The sequence below is a fragment of the Conger conger genome, chromosome 2, assembly GCF_963514075.1.
Source record: "Conger conger chromosome 2, fConCon1.1, whole genome shotgun sequence".
NCBI lineage: Eukaryota > Metazoa > Chordata > Actinopteri > Anguilliformes > Congridae > Conger > Conger conger.
In genome coordinates this window covers 47678158-47705104 of record NC_083761.1, presented here as the reverse complement: position 1 = coordinate 47705104, position 26947 = coordinate 47678158, and the positions used below count along the sequence as shown (strand labels likewise).

At 40.0% G+C, this 26947-nt stretch overlaps 1 protein-coding gene across 1 annotated transcript; it reads left to right on the top strand.

Annotated features, from left to right (window-relative positions):
• The first annotated feature begins 123 nt into the window (after positions 1 to 123).
• On the top strand, positions 124 to 26947 carry LOC133121577 (G protein-activated inward rectifier potassium channel 1-like). Its single transcript, XM_061230852.1, has 3 exons — positions 124 to 1186; positions 16801 to 17017; positions 25598 to 26947. The coding sequence occupies exons 1-3, from the start codon at positions 521 to 523 to the stop codon at positions 26221 to 26223; spliced, it is 1509 nt and encodes a 502-aa protein (XP_061086836.1). The 5' UTR covers positions 124 to 520; the 3' UTR covers positions 26224 to 26947.

Below are 26947 nucleotides of genomic sequence, written 5' to 3'. Positions count from 1 at the left end.
TTGGGTTGGAAGAGTACCAGTGAATCCCCTCCCCTTTACATCTGATAGTAGCCCGGGATGCAAGTGCACCGTTTCGCGTGTACTCGCATAGAGCTCGGCATTCGCCCTGATGGCATGTTTCTTTACACTGTGAGTCCCATCTCTTCCTCGTCTTTTATATATGTATATAGAAAAATAGCAGAGACAGGGCAACAATCATTTTCATTGCTTTAAAATATTTTTTTCAGGAATTCACAGACTGTCATCCAATGACCATAGCATCAGAGTGTGTGGAATTAAAGTTGACGAAGGACAGAAGAGGCAATAAAGGGGTCTGCTTATTTTCAAGGGACTCATCTTTACATTGAAAGGAAGGCAATGGATTGCTCCGCATTATCACTCTTTATAAACTAATCCTTTGTCCTAAAATGACGCAACTCATGGATAACGAGTGCAAGTAAATAAGTGTCTTCCACAACAATAACAGGTTTGTTAATCTGGAACGCCGTGTGTCTTCTTTCACCTCTGTTGTAGACTAGCTATGTCCGCGCTAAGAAGGAAATTTGGTGAAGATTACCAGGTGGTGAATACAAACAGGGGCACCTCTTACACGGCGCCTGTCAAAAAGAAGCGCCAGCGGTTTGTGGAGAAGAACGGTCGCTGTAATGTTCAACACGGCAACCTTGGTGGGGAGACCAGCAGGTACATTTCAGACTTGTTCACCACATTGGTCGACTTGAAGTGGCGATGGAACCTACTTATTTTCATACTGACATACACTATCGCTTGGCTGGTCATGGCTTCCATGTGGTGGATCATCGCCTACATCAGGGGAGACCTGAACCATGGCCATGACCAGTCTTACACTCCGTGCGTTGCCAATGTGTACAACTTCCCTTCCGCTTTTCTATTCTTCATTGAGACAGAAGCCACTATCGGATACGGATACCGCTACATCACGGAAAAGTGCCCCGAAGGCATCATTCTCTTCCTCTTTCAGTCTCTTTTGGGATCCATCGTAGACGCGTTCCTCATTGGCTGCATGTTCATCAAGATGTCCCAACCCAAGAAGCGTGCGGAAACCCTCATGTTTAGCCAGGATGCAGTCATCTCGCAGCGCGACGGAAAGCTGTGCCTCATGTTTAGGGTGGGAAACCTGAGAAACAGCCATATGGTGTCCGCACAAATCAGATGCAAACTTATTAAGGTAAGTGGAATTAATTATGCTCGCTGCCCCGTCCCGTCCGCAACTTCAGTATGTGTGATAGCTTACTTGAGACATTTAAAGTCTACACAACGTAGAGAAAGCCCTTGGACTAATGGAAATGCAAAAATTGTATGTACGTTTATATTTAAGTTTAGTGAACGAACACCTCTACACAGTACACACCCACACGCTCTTGTCTGTATTTGATTCTCTTATACCAGTCACCATGTATGAAAGTATATAAAAATACAGATTCCAATTGATTGTGTTAACATTAATGGCTATTAAGATTATGATGGTCACTATTACAATGGCTATAATAATAATAATAATAATAATAATAAGAAGAAGAAGAAGAAGAAGAAGAAGAAGAAGAAGAAGAATAACAATAGTATTGTTGTTGTTGTTATTATTATTATCATTATTATTATAATAATAATAATAATAATAATAATAATAATAATAATAATAACACCAGTACTATTAATACTAATAATTATTTTTATTTGTATTATTATTAATACACCTCAAATTAATTTAAATGTATTTTTTAAACTGAAAGTGCTAATTTTGACCAGTATCTCTCAGAATCATAGGTGTGTTGTTTACCTTATGAACATATGCACAGATCCAAGGTTGCCATTTACCACTGTAGTAATTGTGGTGCCTATATTGGAATGGTAATGGAAGAATAGATTGTACATATAGTCAGAGTTTCCATCAAGTGATCAGATCAATACACTGAAGAAAAATCTATTTGATCACTTAATTGAATTGTGGACAGTGCTTGGGCATACATTGCTTACATTAAATAGTCTTAATATATTTGAGTTGCTTTGCATATTCAGGGCTTAAGCATTCAATAATTGCATTGAATAGATATGATCTGGTTGAGTACTTTCAATAGACAGTAATTTCCCTTGGCCAGTGTATGATCCTCTGACAATAGAATGACAGATATATGGTAAACAATATATAATATAGCATAAACTGCAAGGATCATGCAAGGATCCCAATGTGAAAATGGATAGTAGTGTGTACATATAGCTAGATTTGTTAAATAGTGCTGGTTATATAAATATAACTTTTGCTGATTGCTGTCTAAGAATGTTTTGGGAAAGAGAGTTTATAGGTGTTCCTTTTGGATTAAAGACTCTCAGAGACAGAATCTCCTATCATTCTAAAGTACATGCATATGTAATAAAATAACAGTTGAATTAGACTTCTGTATTAGTCCTAAAACTAAGGAGTAACATAACTTGTGATATACCTGTAAATGTGAGGCTCTCTCAAGCTTCAATGCACAAAAAACACTTAATGCAAGTATGAAACTTTTTGAAATAATAAAGCAATTTTGTGCATCAAAGCCTGAGAGTGTGGCAACCCCAACCCTAACCCTTTTTATTTTCCGCTGGCCTGCACCTCTGCAACTAGGGGTGTGTATGGTTGATCGATTGACCGGTTAACCAAAATGGACACTTGAACAAAACGGCCACGTCTAAACCGGTTAACGTTTAAAAAAAGAAAAAAAGAAAAGAGCCAAGATATACCATTGCGCAAGATCATTACAGGGCAGGTTAAGAAGGAACAGACTACAGTGAAGATGAAGTTTGGAAGATAAAAGCCGACCTTCTTGCTGTCTGTAAAATTACTTTTCCACCGATGGCTGACCTGCCTTACAACGGCGGCATAGGCTACGTGACTGTGTAACATGTTGATGGATGGGAAATTAAAACAGCTGTGCTGCAAGCTCACAGCATTTGTGAGAGGCACACGGCCGAAAACACTGCAGCTAATTATAGAATAAAACACGTCAATTTTATTTGTATTGCCTTTGAAATAAAATTAAACTGACTGTGCACGGATGATGCGGACTGTACCTAAATCAATTGTAAAATTAAAAGGCTAGTGTCCCAATACTGAAAATGCCCGTCTCTATCTGCAGCTATAAGCCTGTGAATTTTAGCAACAAGGACAGTGTACTCACCAGCCAGTGACATAGAAGCCTCCCATTTAAGGGAGTCGATGAACTGCCTTGATGGAGCTATTGCATTGTTTTAAGGTAAGAGTAATATAGAGTAAAACAAGGTATTTTTGATGAGCAAAAAGATATGCAAACCATCAAGGGGGAAAAACGAATCATCAGCGGAACAAAAAACAAACTGAACATATCAATTCTCCTGCTGTCCTTGTATCTATTCAACAAAGATATACTGTACACATCTGCTATGTCTGTCATTATTGCACATGCAGCTTCAGTGCCCTAATGTTTGTCTGTGCACTTTAAATACTTCGGTAAAAAGCCATGGAGAGGGATGAATGTGCCTTCTCTAACACCACAATAAGTGACCTTCAGCTCCACACCCCCAGCACTATGGCAAATAGGGTTATAAATATAATTAATCTCGGTGAATTAAAAAACAATTAATACTATACTGCTTTCAAGGTCAACCCAGAGCTGGTTTTGCAATAGCTGAACATTTGCAGTCAAAACAAGAGGTCATTAATTCTGATTCTACTAGAGCATTTATTTATTATGGACATCACCATTAATACAGTACATTGAACATGAATATGAGTCAAATGAATGATGCATATGGTATTCATGTGTGCTTGGAATATTACACAACACTGTGAACTCACTAGCCTTATGCAAAAACTCTGAGCAAAACTTCTGCCAAACACCTCTGCAGTAGAATGATTTGTCATTCCCATCAAAAACCTGCACGGAAAATACTTAGTCACTCTTAAAAGACCTTTGCCCGACAAATAAAACATTAATGCAGATGCAGTTTCCACCCTGTTAACACTCAGGTGTGACTAATTTAGAAAGATATTGTTAGCAATGATGAAATGTATTGATTCACCTGCCAATTTAAAAATGGCAGTTGATCACTGCTATGAGTAGGATTCACAGTACAGAGAATCACAACAATGAAGGGAGCAGGTAGAATTGCGATAGTCAGAGCCCAGGTGATAAATGGCTAGCACTTAAAAACCCAGATTAATTTCTTTATTTTTAGGTTGGTATGCTGGTTATATCTTTTCACTTACAAGTTTCCAGTTTATTGTCCCTCAGTTTCTTTTCCAGAAGATCCTTAACTGACATATGGGAAATGGCATAGAACACCCTGTGTTGGTGCATTCAGTGCTCTCTGCAGTACCACAAATGACACAATGGTGGAGCTATTGATTCTTTCCACTGCTGGAGCTGTTTTCTGGCTCATGTTATTCCACTCCCTTTCGCAATTCCAAAGCCTATTAAGGGTGAAAATGATGACAGAAATGTTATTTTTTTTCCTGACTCCCACACAAACTCTCTCCAAAGAAATTGATGTAATGTGATTTAAGGTATAATATCAGGATCAGAAGTCGTATGCTACGACTTAAAATTGAGCATTATGGGTCTTCATATCTGTGTCTAAAAGAACAACACACTGGGTCAATAGGAGTGTGCTTAGCTAGAGTTCAAACCTCAGGTTTAACCCCTAAATCAAATAACTGCATTGCAACTGGAACAGCTGTCCAAATCTGTGGAATAATGATGATCAGTTCCAGTATGAATGCAGTTCTATGGTCTAGGGGTTTAAACCTGTGGTTTAACCTCCAACTAATCACATTGCAATCTGACCCACTGTGTCTACACCAAAAAATAAAATAAATAAGTTAACAGTACTCAAAAAAGTGCAATTGTTCACCGATAATTAATTGTCTTCTTTGTAGATAATGTTAGTGAGACCAAACATCCTCTAATGGAAGTATGAAACAGAATTGACAGGTTTCCTCTGGTGGGCAGAAAATGTGACGGTTTGCCAATATTAGCAAATGTGCAAACCTTTCCTCTTGTTTGGTTCTGTTTTATATTCTAGACCTTCTCTCAGTGACAACTTTATTAGGAAGACCACCTTGTTAATGCAAATATTTAACCAGCCAATCATGTGGCAGCAACTAAATGCATAAAACCATGCAGATGTGGTCAAGAGGTCTAAAATAAATACCTAATAATGTGCTCACTGAGTCTATATTCTGTAAAACCCACAATGAATTATCAATCAGACTGGAACTTGAGATCATTGCAGCTGTGTGCTTCCATGCACAGAATAGCCATCTTACTGTGAGCTGCTTTTAACAGCAAAATATTTTACAGTGCTGATGGAGCTCATTTGCAGATTCTGATGTTCACTTACAGTGCCCTTCTGACCTAAGCACTCTTCTCTGATCTTTGATGCTGTGTTTTGAGTATTGTGACGTATGGTATTTCAAGCATACTCTCCACATAGCCAGAGCTGTAGTTAGTGGATTGTAGTAATGAAAATGTGAACATTCCCAGTGGTGGGAATAACCCCCGCCTTGTACGATTACTAGGAGCATATCTGCCCAATTTATCACTCACTCTCCCCTCGGTGAGCAGTGATTCAATTTGGGATAGATCTGTTTGAGAGGGCAAGAGAACAAAGCATTAACATTTGGAAAGACAGCTATTTATTGCACACACAGGAAGTTGAAATGCTTCCAAAGAAATGAGTGAACAAATACCAGAGCCCCAACTTGTGGATAAGGAATCACAAAAGTTTGAGAGTGCTGTGCTTTCTCCAAGTTATTCTGCTTGCAGCACATTTGCAGAACCGCTTGTGTATGGTTCCTCTTATACATAATAAACCTAATATACACTCAGTGAGCAATTTATTAGGTATTCTTTAGATTTATTTTTTAGATGTATTGGTCTTCTGCTGCTGTAGCCCGTCTACTTCAAGGTTCAACGTGTTGTGTGTTCAGAGATGCTCTTCTGCATACCACTGTTGTAACATGTGGTCATTTGTGTTACTGTCACCTTCTTGTCAGCTTTGACCAGTCCGGCCCTTCTCCTCTGACCTCTCCCATTAACAACGTGTTTTTGCCCACCGAACTGCTGCTCACTGTTTTTTTGTTTTTGTTTTTGTTTTTAGCACCATTCTGAGTAAACTCTAGAGACTGTTATGCATGAAAATCTCAGGAGATTAGGAGTTACAGAAATACTCAAACCAGCTTGTCTGGCAGCAACAATCATGCCACGGACGAAATCACTGAGATCACATTTTTTCTCCATCCTGATGGTTGATGTGAACATTAACTGAAGCCCCCGACCCGTATTTGCTTGATTTTATGCATTGCACTGCTGCCACACGATTGGCTGATTAAGTAGATGTACAAGTGTTCCTAATACAGCGCTCAGTGAGTTTATACCTAATAAACATAAAAAAGACATACATTACAGATATTACATGATAGCCCTGTTGTACATCTCAGAAGAGCTTGACGACATGAGAAGCTCCTGCTTTTGCTCTGTGTCTGCTGAGCTGCACTGGAGATGGTCCATTCCACTGCATCAGGGACCGATGCTTTAGTTAGGTGCACCTTCCAGTAGACGCCATTTTGTGATCACAGAGAATAATTCCAAGAGAACACAAAATGTCATACATCGGATAATGGTAAATGGACTGTATATATATGGCGCTTTTATCCAAAGCACTTTACAATGAATGCCTCTCATTCACCCATTCCCACACACTCATGACGATAGACTGCCATGCAAGGGACCGAACAGCTCGTCAGGAGAAATTGAGGGTTAGGTGTCTTGTTCAGGGACCCTACGGTATAGGCAGGGTGGGGAATCAATCCGGCAAACTTCCGACTGCCAGACAACCACTCTTACCTCCTGAGCCTCTGCCGCATCAATAGTCAGTTGCACCAATATGGTGAATGCCCTACTAATTACAAAAAAACAATGAGCCAAATTCTAAAATCACTATTATTTGGCTACTGGCAGGACCTTTCTAAAAGCTGTTCCCATCCTCATGGATGCTGTGGCTTTTTTGCTGTTAAGAGGAAGGGATGAGCACTGACACTATGATTGATTTCTGTTCTTTCTCCTTTCTCTAATAAGAGGAGAGATGCAATTATAAGTGAGGACTGCAGCAGGGTTGGAGGAGATGTCCTGACAGACATTGATCTGAAGGTAGATGATGAGGAGTGTTAAAAGTGCTAATGCTTTTAACCCCTGTGGATCTACAGCACACTAGAGCTGCTCTATGCGAACTGTGGCTTCTACACTCACCGAGCACTTATTAGACTTATTTTTTGGACTTCTACTGCTATAGTCTATCCACTTGTAGTTGTGATCCATTGTGTGTTCAGAGATGCTCTTCTGCATACCACTGTTGTAATGTGTGGTTATTTGCTTTACTGTCAGCTTTGGCCAGTCTAGCCAATCTCCTCTGACGTCTCTCATTACCAAGGCATTTCTGTCTGCAGAACTGCTGCTCACTGGATTTTTTTGTTTTTTGCACCATTCTTTGCAAACTATAGAGACTGTTGTGTGTGAAAATCCAAGTTTCTGTCTGCCACCAACATCTACAGTCAAAAATGTCACTTCGATCAAATTTTTTTAGATAAACATTAACTGAAGCTCCTGACCTGTATCTACATGATTGTAGGAATTGCAGTGCTGCCACACAATTGGCTGATTAGATAATCACATGAATAAAGTAAAAATGTTCCTAATAAAGCAAATTTTAAATTCATGTTTCTTACTGCAGTCCTGGTTCTTGGTAATCTTAACCAATTCCCCTACCCAACCCTAGTTTCCCCTCTGCACAACCAGTTGCTTTGACATATGGAGGTGCTAACCTTCCACAGCTATTTTTAAGGGAGTCTTTCAGCTTATTGTCTTTGTCATTGCCAACATCTAGCAAGGTCATTTAACCACCACAGAGAGCAATGACAACACATTGTCTCATCTTTCATGTGAGACGTTACACCGAGGTCCTGACTCACCATAGTTATTAAAGATGCAATAACACTCATCGTAAAGAGTAGGCGGTCCCCAGTGTCCTGGCTAAATTCCCAACTGGGCTCTTTCAATCTGCTGCCTAATCATTCCTTGATTTAACTGAGTGTTCTGGTGCAAAATGGCTGCCTTTGCTGCAGGTGGGTACTCCACATTGGTGGTGATTCACGCGAGTTTCCCCTCATCACTGTAAAGCACTTTGAGTGAGAGAAACGTGACATAATTCACAATTGTCCGTCAATTCGCAGCAGGATAATGCACATTTCTAAACTTCACTTCTGCCTGTGGTGCAGATAGCCTATTTGCGGAGACTTCTGCCCCCTCACCGGTCTCTTCAGGGAGGGCAGACAACCCTGAGAAAGGACACCTTGAAAGAACAGCTGGAGGATGAGGATATTCTAAGTATGCTTCAACTGCAGAGGTGTTCCACATTGAATGTACTGACTGCCAGAAAGAAATGGCATGACAATGATTTATTGAAGGGGCGCACAAGGACACACACACTGAGAATTTAGTTTCAAGCTATTATGAGTGACCTTTATTAAAATGCATTCAGAAAGACATTCCCAAAATGCACAGCCACCTTTCCTCTAGTATCTGTGTCCTGACATGCTAATTACAACCTACGTGTATTTGTCCCAATGGTGAACTCATACTGAGTGACTAAGGGCAGATAGATATTGGAAGGAAACAATAAGGGGAGTCATAAGAAGGAAAGAAAAGTGAGTGATGAATATGGACTATGGATGCTTGGCCTCCAAGTTCCTGTTTTATATTTTAAATGCCTTCCTATGCTTTTCTATATTACACATTCAACCTTAGAATGTCCCTCTTGAAAAAAGGAAGTAAAATCTTTTGGACTCTCTCTTTTCTAATGCACAGAAATCGCACTGTAGGTCCCACTAACTTTTCACATACATATGAACATGTTAATGATGTTATTAGGAGCGTTACAATCACTTATACACACAGCACTGAAAAATAACTGGCCACCTAGGGCAAATACAGCATTCTGATTGCACGAGACGTGTCACGTGGGTGTGCATTATTTTCGTATAACCTTGCTAACAAGAACAGATCAAACAGGTGTGTAAGATTTCTTCACAGTTAAAATATACAACAAATATCAGTGCGCGCAACATCATGCACAATGGATTTGTAATTCATACACGTAGTCCGGTTACAAAAATGTTGCTGTAGGCTACATTGCAGAGTTACATTTTACATTGTTGGACAGATAACCATGGGAGATGTTCCAAACCTAATGTAACCGAGCATTTTAACTTAGGCAGTAATAAAAGCATAATTTAAGACACACAAGTGAGTGATGAGAAAATGTTCAAACTTTTATTGTCTGTAGTTCACAACATAAAACAGACAGAATCGCAAGCGTAGAGGAATACGCTTAGACACGGAACATCCGAGATGCTGAAATATATTCAGTACACTGATATTCTCTGCAAACTACATATAGCGTGAAGTTCATAAGGATTTAATATGTTGTTTTGCGGGACTGGCTGCAAGAACAAGACATGCCAGCTGATTTTGGAAGGGCTCCGTTCAGTTGCATGGCACTGAAGTCTGGAATAAAGCGTCAAATTTCTATAAATTGCTCTTATGCAAGCTAACATTTGTTCATAGGTTCATAGCCTTGTGCTGTATTTCCTATTCCTAGTGAACTTTTCTTTGGTGATGATGCAGTTGCCTTTTAGTTGCAGCAGGCACGTTTACACTGTGTAAAGATTTTTTTCATCCATTCCCATTGCATTTCAATTAATACAGCTGTTTCAAAACTAAAAATAAATTGTCCATAGCTACATTACTTTGGCAAGTTAACCGTGTTATAAGCAGGATAATACTGTATGAACTAGTCAGTTATGAGGAAATAATTACCCTTCAGGGTGGTAAACGGCCCTCCGTGATTGTGTTTTGCTTTGGAGGGCAGCCAGCCACATTTAGCTGTGACATGGTCCAGGGCCTATCCATGCATAAGAACAGGAAATTAACAGGATAAGCCTCTCAGAAAATGCTTTTGAGGAAGTCAAATGTAGAGTGAAAGCAGCCACTTAGGAGACAGCACTGAGGGCCTGATGTTAATCCAAGTCAACAAGCCAATGATTGATCTGTCTTTTTGTTTCTCTGCTGGGACCAATGGTAATTAATCATCATGGTTCCTCAGCCCAATGCTACCTCCTGCTAAATGAGTTCTGGATCCGTAGGTGGGATTGTGTTCAGTGAAGGCACCAGTTTGTGCTGGTCTCACATGTCATAAAGGAACACAGTGACTTAGAAATGACAGCATGTCACAAGCACCATCTGAGAACATCTGAGTGATGTGAACACTGGGTCCAGTCATTTTTCTTTTGGCACATGGCCAATTTAAAAATGGCTAATAGGTATGACATCGTGTCATACCAAAAATTGTTAGGATTAGCATAATCGAATGCTTATAAACTCAGTGATCCCTTTATGAGCTAGGCCTGTACACCAGTTTGTTAATGCAAATATATGATCTACTCATTTTATTAATTGGAGAAGGCGCATTGCTCGGTGTGCCAAGTGCTGCTCTGCTTTCTCCGGTCCACAAGTTTCAGTCACCCAAGAGCACTTTCGCCCGCTTATGGACACAAATCTCTCTCGCAAAAGCGGCGGCAGTGTGGAGGAGGTATATAACTCTATGTTAGCAACTGGGGTTGGTGTCTGCTGTTAAACTATTTAAAAAACATTCAACTAATATAGAAATGTGTGGACTTTTCAGAGCAGTTAAGATGTAAATCATATACTAATTACATTTAAAATTCCTTGAACCTTTGCACCTTCGAAAAGGTCAAGCGGACCTACAGCAAAAAAAAAACAAAAAAAAAAAAACGTCAGAACACTATCAATCTTGTCTTTTGTAAGATCATTAAGTTTTATCCAGATTAGTTTTTTGTAGATATCAGCATCTGCCAACAGGCCAATTCATTTTATTGCTGTCTAAGCTGAAAGCTTCAGGCATTGCCATAGCTTTGGCTCTGACAGGTACACCCATAATAAATGGGAGTCTTGAGCTTTGAGTCAGTGCAGCTCTTGGCTGCATCAAACAGATGAAAGGTACTGTATGTTCATTCAAGTCAAGTCATATTATATATGTTTGCTTTAAGTAAGTATTTCTGACTGCACACCTAAAGCAAGAATATGTGTGCAATTTATAGTTGGGTGCTTAAGCACAATGAGAGCTACATGTGCATGAAGCAGTGCTTGAAGGCTTATTCCATGTTATACAGTGATAAGCACATCCAAAATTTAAATATGCGTTTGTGTGCATTCTACTCACAAAAAAGGCAGAATATCCAATGTTCTCCAGCAATGTTGTGCAGCTCCAAGCATGTTTAATGAAAAGCTTTTTAATTTCACTTGGGATGCTAAATGAGCAATATAGTTTAAATTGGAGCAAGATAAATACATTTTCTGAGGCGGATTGCAACTTTATTATTTGAAATATCAATGTGCCCCTCATTTCAGCACAAAACGCGTCCACTGAGATGCATAATGCATTTTCATCATTGGTCAAATATAAAAAAAAAAAAACGAACAGTAAGTTAAAACAGTAAGTCATTGCATAAACAGCATATTTTAACACAGTGAGGGTACACATTTTGTGTAATGGGCTACAAGTATTGAAAATTCCTAATATGGACATATACAAGTTTTATTTACCATTAATGTCAAGTCTTATATTCTTTTCAAATAATGCTCAGCATTACAGTAGCAACTGATGGTATATGTTTTGCAGAAAATTAGCAGAAGCAATCTGTTGATCTCATGACTACTGTCGTTTTCCATTATTCATCTGCGCTTAGAGCTGGAGATGTAGTGGGCAATTCCACATGCAGTAGTTTTGTCATTCTTGGGCATGTGCTTAGCCTGAGCGTAATTATGTTTTCCTCAGAGCACAATGAAGCAGCACCCAATATGGAAGATAAGCACATGTTCAAGGCAAGTTTGAATACTTGCAGGGAAAAATGTGTAACTTTGATTTAGCAAAAAGAGTGTGTAAATCTGTCAGGTCTGAACAGGGACCTAAGTTGACTGTACTGTATGGCTCAGTGCAAAATGACGAGTTCACCATAAGGCCATCAGCATTTATGGAATGACTGTATTTTCACAGCACCCATATAATTTGGTTTGCTGCTGTAACATTGGTGGGAGAAAATGATTGACAGCTGGAAATCACTGACCAAAGGCTCTCAGCAGGATAGCAGGATGGAAAGCAATTGAAATGTGAGAAATGTGCTGTATCCTCACATCTCTCTTCATCTGGTGGGGGGAGAATAGACCAGTTCTGAGCCCTTGGGAAAAATCACATTCAATGACAATTTATTTAACATATTTATTTTATGTGAATATATGTTTTAAAATAGGTTCACATAAAAGAAAAATACAGAAGAAGGTTTTTTATCACTTGTAGGACAACCTGAAAGTAAAATATCCAGACTCTGATGACGTTGATGGGTCACAGACTTTAGGAAGTCATGACATGCAAAGGATATGCAACAAAATACTAAACATGACTACTTTCATTTCCATAACATTGTGGTGCCCTAAAATAAGTAAATGATAGGTCTTTGTCCCAAACATTATTGCACTGTAGGTGACAACTACCAGGAGAAGAGTCTTGTAAAGCTTTTATTCCTTTAATACCTGTGCAGTTATGTAGCCTAACAGATAGAGAGCCTACCTTGTCATTTGGAGGCTGTGGTTTTTGAATGCCAGATGTACCTGTTGTTATACCCTGGGTACATAAGGAGTCATACATTGAATTGCAAGTGTTATGTCAGGATCTAAGAAGTAATTATTTGATATTCATAAGGTAAGAAGGTGGAATGTGAATGCCGCTAATCAGTACTGCACTCTTAACACAGCCAGGTGTTGAGACACAGTATTGGCTCGAGGCCATGTGAGGCTGCAAGCCTTGGTTCAGTGCGTTTTCTATTCTTGCCATGTTGAAATAAGGGCTTTTAATTCCTTGGTGCCTTGGACTTCCATTTGTTAGCCATGATCATCTCTTCACTGGCAAACCATAATGGCTTTTTGATGAAGGGGAATCTTTTTGTCTTTTCCAAAAGGGTAAACCACCATTTTTGCAGAGGGTTCATCTCGTTCTTCCTGTCTTGAGTCAAACTGCAAATAAAGGAAAGAACAGTCAGTCCCGTGCACCCTGGCACACCATGTAAGTAAAAATAAAATGGTACGTGGTCCCCATGAATCACTCCTGGCTAGGTGAGGGTCAGCAGAGTGGTATGTTGAGTGCTGGATGTGCACATTTACTTTATACCCCTGCCTACAGTAAATGATTCTCGCCCAGTAAATAGCCCTGCAGCTTGGCTCGCAGAGACAGGTAGACGGGTGTGGGAATGTATAGAGAGATATCACATTAATCACACACTGAGACTCTTCCATGGGGACCGTGCAGTTTATGGCTGTCGGTTTCCTCTTGTCTTTGAGAGAAACAATTAAGGATACTTAGAACACATTTAGGACTGTAGAGTGAAAAGAAGCTGCGTATATGCATGAATACATGCTTCAGGAGACACAGAGGAGGTTTGTGCAATGGAATGAGCCATTTTGACGGTTAAAACCTAATACCGTGCGGAATGAATGATGACTGCAGCAGTAAGCTTAAAAAAAAAGACAGTAAATGTTGCTATGGTGATATGGTGGGATAGTTGTATTATTTTTGAAAGGTGTTTGGTACTGTACAAGCATGTATGGGGAAAGGAAGGAGACCACTTGGCATTTAATTAATTTACCTGTGGTGCAAAAGAAGACAGTAGGGACAACAAAAGTCCATGTTGCTCCCAAAACAACACCCAGTTTGTCCCTCCACTACCAATGGCATGACTGCAAATATAGCTTTTGATAGGAGTTTCCGTTGGGGGTTGTGGAGTGCGGTACTCAATGTTACATCAGCACATCAATGTTTTCTCACTGCATACTGCTACCACGTGAATGCACCATTGTTGTCCAGTATAAATAGCATTTTACAGCCTTTAGACAGCACACTGTCAGGATGTCCTCGACACGATTTACCCAAAAGGGTTCTTGTCCAAATGCTATCTCAGCTTTCTCTTGTTATTCTTTATAGCCCTAAATGTTTGTAAAAAAAAAAAAAAAAAAACACAATATAGCTAATATAAGCCCAAACCAAACCTTTACTCAAAACACCACCCTCCCCCGTGTATTTATCCATGTTTCAGTCAATTAAAATGGGTTGCTCATTGGGCAGTGAAACAAAATGCCTTGTGTCAGATTAGGCATACCTATGCCTTAAATTGCAGAGCTCAAAGGATTCAAAACCAAGCAGGGATCTGCTTATGAAGAAAATGCTTCCATTTCCAGTGGTACACACCACCAACCCTCACTCTAATTAGTCTTCCGGTTCATTGGATTCTCAGCAAAAATCTAGGGAGGAATCGTCTGCAGGGCAGACAGCTGGCTACCTTCCCTTGAGCAGAGCAAGAATAACTCCACATCTGGAAGAATAACCCCCTCCTCCAATCACTCCGGCAATCCTCAGTGATACACTGTCTATATTATAGGTCTTTCACCCTCATTTAGCAATCTGAGGAAACCAGATTAAAATGGAAACATTATTTGTGTTTCTTTGTTTTTAAACTGTACTTTTGCAAATCCAGTTACATAAATATCTTTCTCATTATTCAACATAGAATCAAATTTCCCCATTGAGGGAAACATACTGCAACAATGCTGAAGGCAGGAAATTGTGGCTGTGGACAAACGTCAAAGATTTTGATTTGACATGCTTTAACATAACTTACCTAAGACTGATATTCAGAGCAGTGCAATAATTATGCTTTAATTGTTGTGGTGTGTGTGTCCTCGAGAAAAATGAGTAACCATGTCACTCTATAGTGCTTCTCTCACTGGATCCCTGCAGATTACAAGCAGCCTGTTTGAATATCACTATGAGATGGCCCAATGAAGTAGGGAGGCAGAGATCCATTCCACTGACATTGAAATCACCATTCAACATATTTGTCTGAGAAGTTAAATGCTCTTGCTCCAGTACACTCTGTCAGGTTCTGTCTGAGCACTAGCCACTTAGAATTAGTCCTCAGTACAGTCTTCCAGAATTATGCTCAGTCTTTTTTTACGGCATTACTTAAGTTCATCCTTTGCCAAAATGATTGAGATGTTTTGCATTCTGCAGCAAAAGAGGTGTCACCGCAGTGCCTGTGAAATGTGGCACCCTTCTTTCCGTGAATGCTGCCAGGAAAGTGCATCTGAGTATCTGTGTCTGTGATCTTGCTGGGGATTTGGGGCAGGTCTCTCAGTCAGTGAGACCATGCCTCCTGTGCTGCATGACCACCAGAGCTCTGATGTCACCTATATAGGGTCACGACTGAAAATATGAATCAAAACACAAATAGTGATATGTGACATGCTGTTCTGCAGAGTTCATGTTGTTAACAATCCAGGATGTATGTTTAAGAAGCAGAATGCCAGCTAAGAGCCATCTTTCTCATTTTAAGTTATGGTTGAAGGTGTTCATAAAGTGGAGCATATTAAATTACACAGGGAAACAGTTTTGGTTAATATGGTGCATTCACCAAATAGCCTTTGGTGAATCAGAAGTAAAAAGTTCAGGATAGCTGAGCAAGAGGACACTAATGCAGTATAACCCAAGGAACCCTGTGTTGTGTTGCTGAAGACTGTCATATTTAGCTGCAGTCAAATTCCTGGCATAAACTGACGGTGAACCACTTACTGAGCCAATCAAGTGCCTTCTCAAAATGGATTATAGTAATAGAAACATTCCATTTCATTGCATACATTTCAGTCAAGTAAAACGTTTTAAAAATCAGCTGAATTATAGCTGTTCATTTATATATTTAGAAAGATTTTTTTGTATTGCTTTTAATCATGAATAATTTCAGGAACATTTCTGGATTATTATAAATAAGTTGCACGTTGCCATAATGGCACCATCACATTGAAAACCACACAAAAAACTTTATTATATTCTCCATGAATATTTCCATGAAATTTGGGTTTATTGGCTTGCTAGGTTAAACGATCAGCAGTGTTTGTGATGTCACATGCTTTGTTGGGTTTAAGGCGGTAAGGCCCACACATGGCCATTAAGATACCAGAGAAAGGCCAGAAGCAGATGACTAAGGACATTTCAGCCTCTGATAGTACTTATTCAGGAAGTAGGTGTTTTATAAATATTCAAATACATGCTTGCACTCTGAAGTTTAAAATGTTCTCTCCCACATTTACACCCACTGTCTGAAGTGTTGTTGAACATACTTCCCTTTGCTTGCATGGTATCAATCCAACAGAATTATTTGAAAGCAGCGCTTTTTTGTTACTTTCCAATTTCCATTAGCCAAGGATAGCAAAATCATCGGCGTTTTGCCATCATTCATCTTGTGATGAAAGTACAATTTGGAAATTGACATTTTCATTATATTTGATCTTTGATTCAGCACATTCAATAATTCCACAAGGGAACTCTTTGAATAGATGTTGCTCTTGATAATGCTCACTGTGCAATTTGTCTTGCGTGCTTCTTTTGTAATTTCTTTTTTTTCAGTAGTAGAATCTGCAGCTGCCCAGTCAAACAAGCCATTTGTTCCACTAAATAGAGTCAAATTCTAGTTGATTCTTTAGGTTAGAAGAGAACCTGTGTTTATAAAGATGGGGAACACATGTTGGCCTTGTCCACAAAGAGATGTCTAGGTTCATTCTCACAGTGTGGAATTAACCTTGTTGTTTCCAGTCACGGCAGACCCCAGAAGGAGAGTTTCTACCCCTGGATCAGTGTGAATTGGATGTGGGCTTTGGGACCGGGGCAGACCAGCTCTTCCTGGTGTCTCCACTCACTATCTGCCATGAGATCAATCCCAAGAGCCCCTTCTTTGAGTTGTCCCAGCGCTCCCTCATGAATGAGCAGTTTGAAATCGTCGTCATCCTGGAGGGCATAGTTGAGACCACAGGTAAGAGGAGCCTGTTCGTGTTATTAATTTTTATTTACATTCTTCTTCTTTTCACCACTGTGCCTCAGAAATGCCTAATGGGATGCTGTTAGTCAGCTGGAGGTCTGTTGCAAAGTGCGATGGTGAGGCCTCCCACAGCCTCCCTGCAAGTCACGAAAAAAGGACAAATACAGACTTTTTCACATTTACAGCTGCACACTGAGCTCAGTTTAAAAAAAAAAAAAACATATTAGACCCAAGCAATGCAATGGATTAATACTACTTCCTTTTCTGCTGTTGTTTAGGTAGCGAGCACACTATCCATAATCATGGTTATTATGGCTATTATGGTTATTACAAAAACCAAAATCATGGTTATTGTGGCTATTGTGGTTATTACAATAACCATAATCATGGTTATTGTGGTTATTATGATTATTACAGCAACCAACGTCATGATTATTATAGTTAGCATGGTTATTATGGTTATTACAGTAACCATAAGCATAGTCATTGTGTAAGCATAATTGTGTTTGTTGGCCCATCTCATTGCAGAAACCTCTGTGTTTCTTGAAGCATGTATTCTTGCATATATCCAACTGAAGCTTCTGTTCACTCTAAATTGTGAGATGGGAAACACTCCCTCCTAAGTGACATCACGTGAGCTCAAAATTGGTGGGACCCAAAACTTTCCTTTAAACTAATAATTAATCTCAACCCATTTTCATTCATTTCTCTTGATTAACAAGCCAATTATAGGACTAATAAATTCACACAGCTTCTTCGCATTAAATAATAAGTCCAATGTATCTGTTACAAATCCGTTTCAATCACTAAGTAGCCTAGCCTAGACTTATCAAAAAATAGCTACTCTACTCTGTTATCTACTGCTTTAGCTTTCAGAATAGCCAGCAATCACAAAACCTGCGCTTAAAGATTGTTTGCAATCTATGCATTGCAGATCTTTTCCATTTATTTTAATGAGTGCGGAGAAATAAGTCTACATGAGTCCGCAAATGATGATGATAAAATGTGCACAATTTCGTAATGAAAATACAAATAATTGCATAAAGGCTTAGACTACTAAACTGCCTAATTGGGGAGAGTTGGCTATATCTGATGGTTATTTTGTGAATGAATCCTTGTATCGATACTCAACGAAAATCAGGGGATGTCACTGTTTAGTGATTAAAATTGATGTTTCAAAATTGTATTTATCATTTAACACGATGTGAAGAAGCTACGTGTTCATTTACGATTAATTAGTCAGATCATTGGCACAATTGTTAATCAATGAAAAGGAAAGAAAACAGGTTGAGATCAATTCTTAGTTTAAAGGAAAGTTTCATGCCCCTCCAATTTTGAGCTCACGAGATGCCACTGCTATGGATTTTCTATGATGTGTGGTCTGAATCAGTATAATCAGGGCAGGATTTTAAACTGAAAGAAACTGTGCTGTGACCAGTGCTTTAGCTAGATGCGCCTCCTGGGACAGTACAGAACTTAATACACAGCCAGAAAAGAGGAATTAAATGTCATAAACACCATCTCAAGCTTTCAAAGCATTTGAAAATCTTTTGGTATTTAGCTCAATATCCAGCTGTTAACAACAGGTACATGAACTGCATAAATCAGCACAATTAGCTGATATTATGCAATCTGACTGCTACATTAACACTGGAAAATACTGACATAAAAAAAAGTTAAGAGAAAAAGCAAATAACAAGTGTTCTAACCCTGAAATTCTTCTCTTCCAATTGAAAGGTACCATTACCATTGTAATAATACCAAAGCTAAAATACTTTTGTATTAAACTCAACTCATTTAGCAAAAATAAATCAGGAAATGTGCCAACTCCTGAACCCCAGTGTTTCAGCGGAAAGTATTCTTCAAGGGGGCCGACAAAGACTACTTGAAGTAGCTGCATGCAAGTACACAGAAACATTTATTTTTGTCCAGGCAAAATGGACAAAGATTCAGCTTTGTATCCCTGACTAGGACAGAAGCAGCAAGAAACTTCAACAAGAAAACATTGAACCTAATACCTAATTAAACTGTCTTAGATATAATTCTAATTCACCCTTTACATAGTTAAATCCTAGACAAATCAATTTGTCATGAGTACATTCGCAAATTAACTACTTTTATTTGAAGTTTTGTATGTTGGATTATTGTGACAAAGAGAAGGTGACAGACATTGACAAGGATTGATAAAAGGCTCCCCAATTTCAGATTTCCTTCCAGATGCAAATTACACATGTGCAAACATAATTTAAATGTGTATTTCAAATACTGCCCACCCCTGTTTGTCATATTACAATGGCTGAACTACTAGATTAAATTATTTTGCACTCATCTCTCTCATTCTCCTGCTGTTCTTAGATTATTGGAGACAGAAGATATGTCATGGAATGTAACCGGATTACCACACATAACTGTCTCTTTATAGTAAAGAAAACATTTCTTATTTAAGACATAATTGACAGCACTGACTGTATAAAAATCTCAGAAGCGCAGCATGGCTAAATACTGAGTTTCATTTCCTCTTCCTGAAAGGGGACACACGGTTGCTCACATAAATGAGAAAAATCTGCATTGTAGACAGGATGTCACCCATGGCCATGTGTTTATGTAAACCGATGCTCCCTCCTGCAATCTATGTCCTACTCTCCATCATTGTTTTGTGAGGGGACCCCTTGCAGCATTATGGGTTTAGACCGGGAGGCATGCTGCCTGTGTGGTAGTGATAATGTTATTATGGGGAGATGGGTGGCTGTTAGCCATAGAGTTCAGGAAGAGGCTGAGGAGAGGAGCCATGTAAGTCACTGCCTTCTGGGCAACATGCTTGTGTATGTGCAGACAGTTTAAAAACAATACCATTCACATTGCTGTTTTACTTTCATGGACTCAAACTGGCGATGCAGTGGGTTTGAGTCTCAGCAAGGGATAGTGTGGAAACTGAATGTTGTCACCGTGTCCTTGTGGGTTTCCTCTGGGTACTCAAGTTTCCTCCCACAGTCGCAAGACCTGGGTCAGGGTTGTTTATGTACTGCCACCAGGACCAGTGTTTAACTGAATTAATATGATGTTGCAAGCTGAGCTGTCAGTGTGCTCCTTATCAATGGCAGAAAATTGGAAGTCGCATTAAACATGTTTATGCATTATACACGGGCTATATTATGTCCTTTGGCTTGACGAGTGAAGAGCCCATAAGCTATCTTGAAGACTCTGGGGGTGACCCGGAACATGTAGGCTAGGGATTAAATGGAGGCCCTGCTGTAAAATCCAGCTATGCCAGTGTGACCAGCATGAAAATTGAGCTGATCAAGCTGGTCATAAAGCTGGGTACATCCAATCCATAATTTCACTGTGAGCAAAAAAGAATGGGTAGCATCATTAAATAATAGACCATATGCCTGAAATGTCACCGTCTTTCACCATGTTCACCGGAGTACAATTATTTTCCTTGGTGCGCATTAAGTGGAGGCTGGTGGAGGCTTGGTTCAAAAGCACATGAGATTACACTTCTGACCATGGCATGGGGCTTCTCTGTATGTCTTTTTTAGAGACTGAATCAAAAAATGACGCAGAATGCGCGTTCCCTGTCAAATTCACATTCGGCACAAAAACGATCTAGCTCGGCGAAATGCTATTGCTAATCATGTTATCATAAACAAAGCTAGTCTACGTCTGCATCAACTTGTAGCCTATGGAATTTTGTGAACAAATGGCAGTCGGTCTCCTATCTGTATGTATCATTCAGTATGAATGAACATAGACTTGGTGGCCAACTTATTCAAGAACACATAATTTTTTAATGATATAATATATCATTAAAAAATCTGGAAGTAATCTGTAGCTGTTTATAACGCAAGAACAGCAGTAGCGACATTAGCGGTAGCCTATAGATGGCAGATTCATTAAATTAACAGATGGTCAATTAATAGTTGTTAACAGCCTAGATATTTGCATATTTAGCGGTTGGAATACATCTTGAATGGAATATACTGCGCGATTTAACAGTCAGCCGTGGTTGCTGCTGGTTCTTTGACATCATTGTGGGGTTAAAGCCTTGCTCAAAGGTCTAGCATCTGCACTGATCTAATTGTGGCTAGACTGGGGCTTGAACGCTAGTCCAGTTCTGTTAAAAATGTTAATGACTAAGCGAGACCCCACACCGGCATGACTCCTAAGGGAATTTTTACACCTCCACAGTGACACCCGCCATGACATCAGCAGCCTGACAAAACAGCCATCCTGTAAAACCCTTAGTTGTGGAGGAGAATGTAGGTGGATAACATCTGTTTTGCGGAGTCTTAAGTGCTTATTGATTTCTAAGCCCAGAGACACCAGTAGAAAGGTCAAGGAAATCATTTTGCAAGGAATGGGAGTGTCAAATAGAATCCATGATTGAGCTCAAACCACGGAGGAACCTCAATCTTGTTGACTTATTGCAATATCTAATATGTATTTTGGCCAAGGACACAACCCTTCTGGGGAAAAACAGATAAAAAAGGTATTTGTAGAGCAAAAGGAAAGACAGTGGATTGGTATGATATCAGAGATGAAATAACAGTTCTTTAAATGGAGAGTCATGTCGGAATGTAGTGGAACATGTGTATCGTTCACATGTTGGGTGTTCAGGTTGATCTTGAACAAATGTTTTCTGTAAAGGCAATCTGGCCTCGCACAGCCAAAGGGAACTCTTTCTTTAAACATTACAAATAACACCCATCATCAGGCCTTATGATTATGTGCGTGAAATAATACGTTTTCTGCCTTTATTAATTTTCTTTATTAAAGGTACAATCGGTCATTTCGGACTCCTAATGGTCAAGAGAGGAACTGCAGCAACAAACACCCTCAAACCACAACATGCACTTTTTTGGAAAGTTGACAGTGACAAACGTGACAGAGCCTGCCGTCTTCTCGTAGTGTTCTAGTAAGAAAATGTTCGCCGAACAGGTGACTTTATGAAATGTTGACTTTAGTGTGCTGCACAACACTATTTATATATTTTGTCTAAAGTTTTCACTTTAGCTAACCAACTATATTATAAGCAAGCAAATTATTTGGCTATGGAACTAGCTGGGTATATAACTACGATATGATAGTGTGCCAAAAACGATGCAACTGCAACTTGCTAGGTGGATATTTGTAAATTCATCAAGCTAACTATGGCTAATTTGCTTGTTGCTACTGATAACGAACTGGTATTGTTTTATAACTAGATATGTAGTCTTCCCTTAGATAATAAGCAATAGTATACAGAGTTTTACTGATAGCTTGTCTGGAGTGCAATTTGGGCAGCTACACGCGAACAATCAGAATAGGCCCCCACGCCATTGGCTGTGGCAATTAGAACCATTTCATAAGCAATGAGCTTGAATTATTGTATAGCTGTGCAATATTTTGGTACAGAGTGATGGCCCGTCATATTTTGAAACCAGAATTTAAGGACTATAAACACAGTTTTCAACAATAGGAAGGGATTTCCCTTTAAGTCTTTTAGGTTTGTCTTTTCACATTTTTGGGGGCCACTGAAAAATAAAGTTTCATCAGAGCAATTCATACTCCAACTGATTTATTGCAATTTTAAACAAAAGTTTCCATTAAAGCACATTGAATATTGTAAATTTTAAACTTAACATCAATGACGTCCTTTTTTTCTTTAAACTTGTTAACACAATCTTTGTCTTTCAATTTTTAATTATCTACCAAATAGGTTGCTCAGTTCACAGGTGTTAACTGGTCAGTTTTAATTGACCGGTCAACATTTTTTCACTTTTTATGTAAACATTTGCAATATAGCACAAAAAGCACAACATGGAACTTTTATTCTTCATAGCATGCATAGCTATTTCTGACATAGTGTGAGATGTCAGATATGTTAAGATACCTCAAAACATGAAAACTTCCTGACTAAATAAACAGCTTGTTTAAATGCTGAGTTTGCAATTGTGGTTGGATTGAATCATACATACACTGTCCACACTTTGTTTGAGAACACTGACCCAATAGAACAGAAAATATGAATGGGAACAGTCAACATAATTAAGGCACATAAAAATTACATGACAAAATGTCCTATCCTAAATGCCTAATTGATTGCTGTACAACAGTATGAGCATTGTCTAAATTTGTCCTGTTTCCTGTTCTATTCTTGACTAGTGATATAAACAAAGTTGAATTTAATTGAATTCTCGGCCATATTTACACTGATGCAAAGCGATAGTACATTCAATAGCAACAGTACTAACAGAAAATGCTGTGAAATGTTTTAAAAATGCATTTTCTGGATAAATGATGTCACTCCGATTTAAATAAAATATTGAAAAAATATAAAAATATCCCATTAGCAGTAAATCGGGATTATCTTTTTACACTGGATGTTAATGAGCCTGTGAGGAGGCAGGAACATTCTGGCCTTTTCTGGATTGACCTAATCAAAGTTTCTTGGACAAAGAGCAACCAAGCAGCACGGTGAAGGTGAAAATGTGCTGTGCTCCACAGGTGGCACCTTGCTCGCTACGAGTAGGTGGGTCAGAAATCGACAGTAAAGATCTCTGAGAAGAAGAGGTGTCAGTAGTTCTCACAATCAATGGCGGAGTGGAGCGCTGGCGCCACAAGAAACATAGCCGTAATAATTATCCCACACTGATGCAGAGCTGGAGAGGCGCCAGGCACAGTAAATAGGACGCTTAATTGGCTAGAGTAGTCAGCTTACCGCCAGTCCGCTTGCTTGTTTTTGAGGTTGACTGGATGAAAACCGATTGCAGGCAACTCTCGATAGCTCTTTTGGTTTGAGAGCAAGAGAGGAAGTGTAGCAAGAACTTTACATTACAGGAGACAAGAAAGACAGACCAGATAATCACAGACAACCGATTCTGAAGACAATGCATATCAAGGCTTTGTGGTTCCCTGTTAGATTGGACATTGACTGGTGGGTTGCCATCTTAAATTTACCACAAACTCTTTCAAAAGACAAATCTTTCCCTGGATAGTTCTCAGGCTAATGTTGTATCTATGAATTGCATTTTGTCCAGGGCCGTGCATTACACACAGTACATCGTGTTTTCCAGAAGCAGAAGACTTCACAAAAAGTTGAGGAATATATAAAGCAGGGGAATATAAAATACTTTCTCATTTCAACATTTCAATGAAAGATAGAAAAGGGGTTATGCTTTATGTTTTTATTCAGTTCCATTGTAAAGAGAACAGCAGAGAAGCAGTTGGAATAATATCTGGTTGGGGTATGCCCTACAGTTCAAAATTGTGCCAGTGCTGACTGTGGCTCAGAGTAGCACATTATGACACATAAATCATTCTTGGCTGAATGAGTGCAGCCCTGTGAACCAGGGTCAGGTTCCTTTAGGTCCTAAAGTCCTAAAGTTTAGGAGACTAGTTCTGTAAGTTGATTGACTGGCATGTAGTTGGATGTTTGCTTTCTTCTACAGAATAGTGAGGGTCCATATGCACAGATGCACATAGGCAGAAGTGTATGTCAACACAATGGATGTCCATCAGATTCTGCAGTTTGTTTATTCTGCATTATGTTTCAGCATTTTTGATTAACCACAGTGCAGCTTTTTTTGTGGACAGTATGGCACCAGTGGTTCTCGGATTTGAGTATGTACATTTATGTCAAGCCAATCACTTGATCAGTAAAGTTGTTGAAAACATGTTTAGGTTCTACCATAATTGTGTGGTTAAACTTTTTTGAACACAATGCGGGTTTGGCTTGCTGCCATTTTCTGTCAGTGAATTCATTTCATTCAATTCATTCATTTAACACAAATGGTTCTATTTCCACCCACAGGAAATGGGTTTCAACTGATTTCACCAGTCAGTTTGTAATTGAATCAATTTCATGGCGTTTTTTGCCATGTAGAACACACAGCACACATTACATTACATTATTGGCATTTGGCAGACGCTCTTATCCAGAGCGACGTACAACAAAGTGCATACCCATAACCAGGGATAAGTGCGCTGAAAGACCCTAGTGCAGAACGTGCATAGCTATTTCTGGCATAATGTGACTTTAAGAGGGAAAATCGTATATTAGACTTCAATAGACTGTAAAAGTGTCTAATTAGAAGGAATTAGCAGCTCATTACAATACAAACCTTGTAATTATGGTTGGAACAAAAAGCAGAATACCCCATGACCAGGGTGTAGAAACACTGGTCTATAGCATATGACAACACAGTGCCTTCATTGATAAACATTTGTCCAGTTGGATTTTTTATGTGCATGACATTACAGTTATTTAGCTGATGCTTTCATCCAAAGTGACTTACAGTTGATTGGATTAAGCAGGGGACAATCCCCCCTCTAGCAATGTGGGGTTAAGGGCCTTGCACAAGGGACCAGCAGCTGCATGGATCTCATCGTGGCTACACCGAGGCTTGAACCAGCAACCTTTCCAGGTCCCAGTCATGTATCTTAACCACTAGGCTACAGACTGCCCCTTGTGCACAAGAATAGGTACACAAAAATATTGTGGGTACTGGCCCTAAAACATATGGCTGTTGTTTATTGGTTTACTCATTGGATATTTTCCCTTCTAACTCCCTCTCCCCATTCCTCCTCTCTCAGGAATGACATGCCAGGCTCGGACGTCCTACACCGAGGACGAGGTCCTGTGGGGCCACCGCTTCCTGCCCGTTATGTCTCTGGAGGAGGGCTTCTTCCGGGTGGACTACTCCCAGTTCCACAGCACCTTCGAGGTGCCCACGCCGCTCTACAGCGTGAAGGAGCACGAGGAGAAGACCTCCCTGCCCTCCCCTGCGGCCACGCCCATGCTGGCGGAGGCCCGCGGCCGGCGGGAGCGGGTGTTCTCGGTGGACTGTATCGACACCATCGAGGAGCAGGCAGGGAGGCTGCCCAGCAAGCTGCAGCGGATGAGCTCGGGGAAAGAGGACCTCCAGCGCAAGGTGCTGAAGACGGGCGTGCAGGTCTCGGAGCGGGCCTCCAGCACGGGGGACCTGCCGCTGAAGCTGCACCGCATGAGCTCCGTCCCCGGCCAGGGCGACGCCGCCGAGGAGCGGCTGCAGCTCCGGGCCCTCAAGCTGAGCTCGGAGCCCCTGACCCAGTCCACCGGGGACCTGCAGCACCTCAAACCGGCCCCCGTCCCCGCCCCCGCCCCCACCGCCCCTCAGGCGGGAGGAAGGCCCGAGGACAACCTCCCGGCCAAGCTGCGGAGAATGAACGCTGACCGCTGACCCCTCAGAGACAAGTGAGGCCTATATGAAATGCTGACCGAGCTACACTCCTGTATAGACACGTCGAAAGGTGAACAGGCTTGTCTAAAGGGAACCAACAAACCCAGGAAGGACTGAGTGTCTTCACAATGCAATTTTGACGGGGACTACTGTGATTTTAGCTGCTTTGCTGTTTTCTCCCTCGCTTTAGAGCAATGGCACTGATTCCCTGCATCTTACACATGGAGGAGAACTGCTGGAATTTCAGAGTTGACTACGGGCCCATCCCTGTGACTGAGGTGATCTTTTGGGACTCATCACTTCCTGTGACTCATCACTGTGTGCATGTGAGAAACACAGACTCCTCCTGATCTCCATCTCTTCTACACTACACTACATCTCATTTCCTGGTTTGCAATACATTGACCAATAATATTCTTTTTGGAACAATTATAATGATAATTATAATAAACACTGCACTCGTAGCTCTCTACATGCTACATTATCTTCAGTTGATTAATTTCTTGACCATTTGTTTTTCTATTGACTGGATAAGACTCAGGCTTTGTGAAGCCCAGTCACCTTTCTCCAGCAAGGTTATGTAGATTCCATGCCGCCCTAAACAGACAATCAATGCTCTCAATATGTCCTTGTTGATTTAATTTGCATATGAAATGAGATGCCTGTGTGGACTGGTTGATGACTGAATTGCAACTTGAAACATTTTAATATCTAAATATTTAAC